Genomic DNA, 6,681 nt, shown 5'->3' on the forward strand with positions numbered 1-6,681 from the left:
ATATGAAATAAAGGTGTTGGGAAATCTAACAAAGTCAGAAAAAGTAATTCTTTGCCTCTTTGAATAATTAAAGCAAAATTAATTTACCTCGCACACACGAGCTCACTCACACGGTGTATAGGTAGGTACGTACTTAAGTGAGTGTGTGTGTGTGTATACTTAGAATGAAATATCCCTTTGTTCTTTTGTATTTCAAAAGTTCACCAGCCAACTTTCACTCTTGTGTTCCCATTTCCTGGTTCTATTGGAAACCCGGCTGTTATACGTAGCTCCTCCCCGATCCAACCACATCACCAAAGGCTATAAATGGCAGCTGAAGTTCGGCTCGGCCTCTTAACAGGCAGGAGATTCCCCCCCAAAACGAAAGGCGGCGTCGCTCAGGAAAGCTTATGGTATAATCTAATAAGATGATTTTCCTATGCGTCCGGGACCCACAACTCCCAAGCATATTTGTGAGCTGCCAATGAAGTGATTTTTTGTTCGAAGGAGGTTCATGAAATCCCCAAGATGGTGACAAAGGCGGTTTGTGTCGTCGTCTGTCTCACAGGTGAGTTTCTAAAGCTTTAGTCCTATGTGCGATTTTATTTCGTTTAAGAATTTAGGCTAGATAAGCTTTATCTCTCTCTCTCTCTCTCTCTCTCTCTCTATATATATATATATATATATATATATATTATATATATATAGAGAGAGGAGAGAGAGAGAGAGAGAGAGAGAGAGAGAGAGAGAGAGAGAGAGAGAGAGAGAGAGAGAAGAGGGATGATGCGTTCGTCAACATATAAATTTTTGCGTATATTTCTGCATATGTGACGATCAGGCAAACTCATTCACACACACACACACACACACAATAAGCGATTTCCCATGATATGATGTGGTTCTAGAGACAAATAAATAAAAAGTTAATAAAAAAAGACAAAATTCACCGATTCTTTCACCCGGTAACAGGTGAATCAAGGGCGAATTCCTTATGTAGAAGACCTCCATAACACCAACCACTTCATCAGCTTTTCACCAAACCCGAAAACATAGTATCTTGCTCACATTCTCTTTCTTCCTTGTTAAAAGTACTACTTCCATTCTAACACCTTGCTCATCCTCTCCATTACTTCTTATATCTTCCTCTGTTCTGGCTTTCCAACACTTATTATTATTATTATTATTATTCAGAAGATGGACCTTATTCAAATAGAACAAGCCCGCAGGAGCCATCGACTTGGAATTCAAACTTCCAACGAATATTACGGTGTTCATTAGGAAGAAATACAGAAAAAGAAGAGATCTCGCTTACTAATACAGAAAGAACGCCTGCTTTAGAATTCTTGGCCACTTACGTGATAATGGAATAAGCAATGCCAGTGTCTTCATTTCTGAAATGTAACTACAATCCTCACCTGCTCATCAACTTCCTTTCTCTAAAAATGTTCAGACCATCTCAAACCACCTTCATTCTTTTGTTATCCTATGATGGTCTTAACCTATTTTCCACACTTCCATGCCATCATGCTCCAAGCTTACTACAAAAACAATATGTCTCAACAACTCAAGTCTTCTTCCTTAGAACAGCATTCAACATTAGCACTTCACTAACATAAAGAAAAGTTAGCTCAACAGTCCCTTTATGCAATCTTACTTTGGCTTCCATAGACAATCCTCTTGTCCTTCAAGTCTCCCATGTCTTATGTCTGCTCCAAATTACCTTAGTCTTTCCATTTTTTCAGACTTTATTTTAACTTATTTTTTCCATCCCTGGTTTCAGGTGCTAATACTAAACATGGCCGAAGCTCAATGAGACTCTGTGTTTAGTAGTAGTACTAGCCCCTCTGGGATCAAAGATATCGTTTATTAATATAATTGGTCGACCACACAATATAGAAATGGGTGTATATTTTACATTGATTCCCGAGGGTCTAGTACAATACACGGCGTCCTATTGAGCTTCTGCCATGTTTAATACTGCCTTGAGTACTACAGTAGATTCATATCAACCATGCATCTGATGTCTAGGTCAGTCCCTTTCGATGCTCCTGATTGGCTGTTGATAAGCCAATCATAGGGCTCGAAACTCTCATTCGACCTCCCCTGAGGGATACGTCTTTAAAAAGTATCCCTCAGGAGAGATGCAACATACATCCTGCCCATGTGAACTATCGAAAGAGAATGAGAGTTTCCAGCCCTGTGATTGGCTTATCAACAGCCAATCAGGAGTATCGTAAGATACTGGCGTAGACATCAGATGCACGGTTGATGTGAATCCACTAGGAGGTGACACGTAAATAACAAGCCAAAGTAATGCTACTTGCTCTTACTTTCAATTACGTCCTCTTTAGAGGATTTTCGTAGCCTTTCATTGGTTTCTGTAGTTTATCTTTCATATTTCTAACTAATAAGTCAAAGTAGGACCTAACAAAGCCAAAATAGGCTTGCATAAAGGGACTGTTGAGCTAGCTCTCCTTTATGTAAGTAAAGTGTGAGTGCTGAATGATGTTCCAAGGGAGAAGACTTGAGTTGTTGAGACATATTGCCTTTGTAGTATGCTTGGAGCATGAAGGCGTGGAAGTGTGGAAAATAGGTTAAGGCCATCATAGGATAACAAAAGAATCCGTAATATTCGTTGGAAGTTTGGATTCCAAGTCGATGGCTCCTGCGGACTTGTTCCACATGAATAAGGTCCATCTTCTGAATAATAATAATAATAATAATAATAATAATAATAATAATAATAATAATAATAATAATAATAATAATAAGTGTTGGAAAGCCAGAACAGAGGAAGATATAAGAAGTAATGGAGAGGATGAGCAAGGTGTTAGAATGGAAGTAGTACTTTTAACAAGGAAGAAAGAGAACGTGAGCAAGATACTATGTTTTCGGGTTTGGTGAAAAGTTGATGAAGTGGTTGGTGTTATGGAGGTCTTCTACATAAGGAATTCGCCCTTGATTCAGCTGTTACCGGGTGAAAGAATCGGTGAATTTTCTCTTGCCTTTTTTTCTCTCTCTCTAGAACGACGGCATATTATGGGAAATCTCTTATTGTGTGAATGCGTTTACCTGATCTCCACATATGCAGAAATATACTCAAAAACTTAGATTCTTGATAACTAAGGCATTAAACCGTCATATTTTCAGTTCTTGAATTTAGAGATATGTTCGATAATCCATTAAAACACTCCACCATATGTGATCTTATATTTCAACTTCAAATTTCTATTTTTCTGTAACATATATCTACTTGTTTTCAGCTCTAGCTTGTGTGGTAGCAGAGGAGGGAAGACTGGCTCACCACAGCCCTGTAAATGCTTCAGCGGTCAGTCACTTTGAATCTTCTAAGCAGCAATCAACAGCAAACACAACGGAGCCAGGTCTTACAGGAGTTTTATACAAAACTAGAAAACACAATGGAACTCATAATAGTCAAAGTCAAGATGAGCATTTAGTATTACCTCATAATTTACAAATTATTCATAAAACAAGCACGACTACAAAAGGGCCAGAGTCATTTCCAAAAGAGGAGTTTGATTTGACACTGTCAGATTTCACGAAAAAGCCAAATGTAACTGACAAAACAAACCAGATGGTTTTATTATTAGGTGAAACCTTGAGCCGTGAAGTGGAAGGGCCGCAGAAACCAGCCATCAAGGTCACAGATGTAGATGCAACATTACCAAACCCAGCCCAAGTCTTTGGAGAACCGAAGGCAACGACATTTGTAAGTATAGAGCTACCAAGGCAACAGCAAAGAATTATAGAACAAAGAATGACAAAGCCAGTGATAGACCACCAGAGAGTTGTGGAGCAAGAAACTCAAGAGTTAAAGGTCTTTTCGGGGCAATTGAAAAACACTTCAGGTGTTTCTAGAAAAGAAGTATTTCAAGAACTTCCAAAAATATCCGAGCTCCCTAATCCAGTAGAGTACCACCACTTGCAGCAAGCTGACCAAGTTACTCATCACACACCTAAGCAGCAGACCGTACAACCCGCTGAACATACTACGAGTCCACCGAGCAGAGTCCCAATCTTTGATTTTGTGAGTATGAACTTTCTGCCACTTATCTCATTGAAATATTGAGAACTACTTTCTGATGCCTTTTCCCTTTGTCCAAGTATCAAATGTGATCCTGTTTGCATTTATGTTTCGAAATTGCCAGGTATACCCTGCTTATTTGTCCCAAAAGTATTAGAATTAATTTGTTATGATTACTGTACTTCCCAAAAGCATTGGATTTAATTTGCTGATGAATTCATGACAGAGTGATATTCACCTTACAATATTCACTGATGTTTCCAGGCCAAGTTCCCGAGGCTGGATCACCCGAAGACTCAACGGCTACAAATAAAAAGACTGTCAAATAGAAACATTTCCTTACCACTGACACAATCGGATGAATCATCACCTCAAATGAAAAATCGCAGTAGTTTTTCTCGCACTTCTCAACCAATCACATTCCATGTGAAAGGAAGAAGTCGCAGTCAGGTCCAGCATCCACAGAGAAATAGAAATGCTCACCTTCAGAGAATTCCATTCAGAGGTATCGCGAGATCTCGCCCTTTTGTTCATTACGCTCGACCCAGTCACTTGCATCAGGATCAAAATACGACAGACAGTGGAATGTCTGGGTTAATTCATTCACTAAAAAGTCGTGTTAGGCTTAATGACAGCGATGAATGGGTCCCTATAAAAAGACCAGATCAGGTTAGCACGCTGAAGACATTACAACTGGAGTTTCCATCAGCTCCAGAAACTCAGTTATCCACCACTGATCCAAATCAAAGCACAGGTGGTAACATTACAATTTCTTTAGATCATGCTAGGGAGCTGTTTACCAGGGCTCAAGAAAGGTACAAAAATCTCTCAGCAGAAAGGCCTCAGGTGAAAGGAAATGGCAGTGTGAGCAACTTTGAATATACAGCAACAGATCCTGACCAGCAATATTCCTCGTCTTACTCACAAATCAGGCATAGTGATGGAAATGTATATTTTGCAGATATTGATTCATCCTCCACAGCCCCTTTAGTTACAAATGATTCTTCACCATCCGTTACTGAAATCCCCATTTCTTTAAGTACTGACCATCAAACAACAACTATTCCTACATCATTGAAGCCATTAATTGTTTCGTCTGAACTAAGCCAAGCACAGTCAACACAGGATTTTGGCATCACTGCACCTAAATCTAATATTTCTTTAATTGACAATGAAAGTAATTTGCCAGAGAAATATGACTATACTGCGGATTTCAAGTCAGATGCTTCAACAGCAGATCCCAGTGATGTTTTGTCAGAGGAAGATGCTGATATCACAAAATATAATTCATCTGTTTCAGACACAGATAACACTGGTGTTATACCTATCACAAAACAAGATGATATCACTAAGGCAGAGCCAATTCAGCTTCATGCTGATAGTGGCAGTATCTTATCCAAACCTGCTTTGCCTGTACCTGTAAGTGGAACTCCTCCATTTCAGTCAACTCTTTTCCCATCTTTGCAAAACTTCAATACTTTTTAGAAATGGAAATTCAAACCCCCAGCAGCAAAATGCATTTCAGTATCAACCAAGCTTAGCTACTGCCAACACAGGAACTCAAACCCCAAACTTATCAAACTTATTTGGTTTAGGAAGTTTGCTCAGTACAGGGGGATTAAGTAGCAATCTTGGGACTCTAGGTAGTATTTCATTAGGACAGAGTTTTGGCAACCTAAACACTAATGCAAATCAACCTACCCAGCAGACTGGCACAGGAGTTGGAGGTTCAGGGTACTTATCCCTACTCTCGGGACTCGGTGGACTTGGCTTAGGTCAGCTAGGTGGGTCATCGTCGCCCGAGTTGTCTTTGCCGAGCCTCAGTCAAGACGGTTCTAGTCAACAGCCAAACGCAGGACTGGGCTTACTTCCTGGACTGTCATCGTTAAATCTTGGAGGATTAGGGAGCTTTGGAAGCCTGGGTAGTTTAGGAAATTCAGGCTCTATCCCAAACTTGCCCAGTATTGGGAATATAATGGGAACTTCTGGAAGCCCTCTAGATAGTTTAGCAGGATTAGGCGGATTTGGGCTTACAAGAAGTGGAATAAGCAGTCTTCAAACCCCGGTGGCAGGAAGCGGTATCACACCAATATTTGGAAAACCTAGCATTCCTGGAGGACTGTCGTCTGTCATAAATCAACCAGCATCACTATTAGGAGACACTCCCAGCGTAGTTCCTAAAGGAAGTGACGTCGCATCAGAACCCATAGCTGCTGCTGGACCACCTCCGGTCTTGTCATCAGTTGATGCCAATGTTCCAGCTTCGTCCCCGAGCATAGAGACAATAACAAAATAAAATTCTATGTTAAACTGGAATACTTTAGCTTTAATAGATAATAAACAACTTTCTAGTTACAGTGTTTTATTCATCTTTGCATGTGACATTTTTTAATGATTAGCTAAGAAGAATTTTGTTCAGCTACACAACAACTAATACTTTGTATGAAGCCATCAGGAAAGGCCTGGATATGTGTCCATTTCTGACGAAAACTGTTAATTTACGAGAAGAACATCAAAGCTTGTGCATATATATGAAGTTGATGCCTTTATATCGAGGAAGCAGCTGTCATTAGCGAGAGTTCAAATGTCATTTCTCATTAAAAGATTTTAAAGTCATCTCTAATACAATACTTCTTATGATTGCGAACTACAGATTA

At 39.6% G+C, this 6,681-nt stretch overlaps 1 protein-coding gene across 1 annotated transcript; it reads left to right on the forward strand.

The window, feature by feature from the left end:
• The first annotated feature begins 341 nt into the window (after positions 1-341).
• LOC135203290 (uncharacterized) lies at positions 342-6,377 on the forward strand. Its single transcript, XM_064233046.1, has 3 exons — positions 342-547; positions 3,243-4,027; positions 4,289-6,377. Exons 1-3 carry the CDS (start codon positions 508-510, stop codon positions 5,507-5,509), a joined length of 2,046 nt encoding a protein of 681 aa, XP_064089116.1. The 5' UTR covers positions 342-507; the 3' UTR covers positions 5,510-6,377.
• The last annotated feature ends 304 nt before the right edge of the window (positions 6,378-6,681 follow it).

The sequence above is a fragment of the Macrobrachium nipponense genome, chromosome 36 (genome assembly GCF_015104395.2).
Source record: "Macrobrachium nipponense isolate FS-2020 chromosome 36, ASM1510439v2, whole genome shotgun sequence".
NCBI classification, from domain to species: domain Eukaryota; kingdom Metazoa; phylum Arthropoda; class Malacostraca; order Decapoda; family Palaemonidae; genus Macrobrachium; species Macrobrachium nipponense.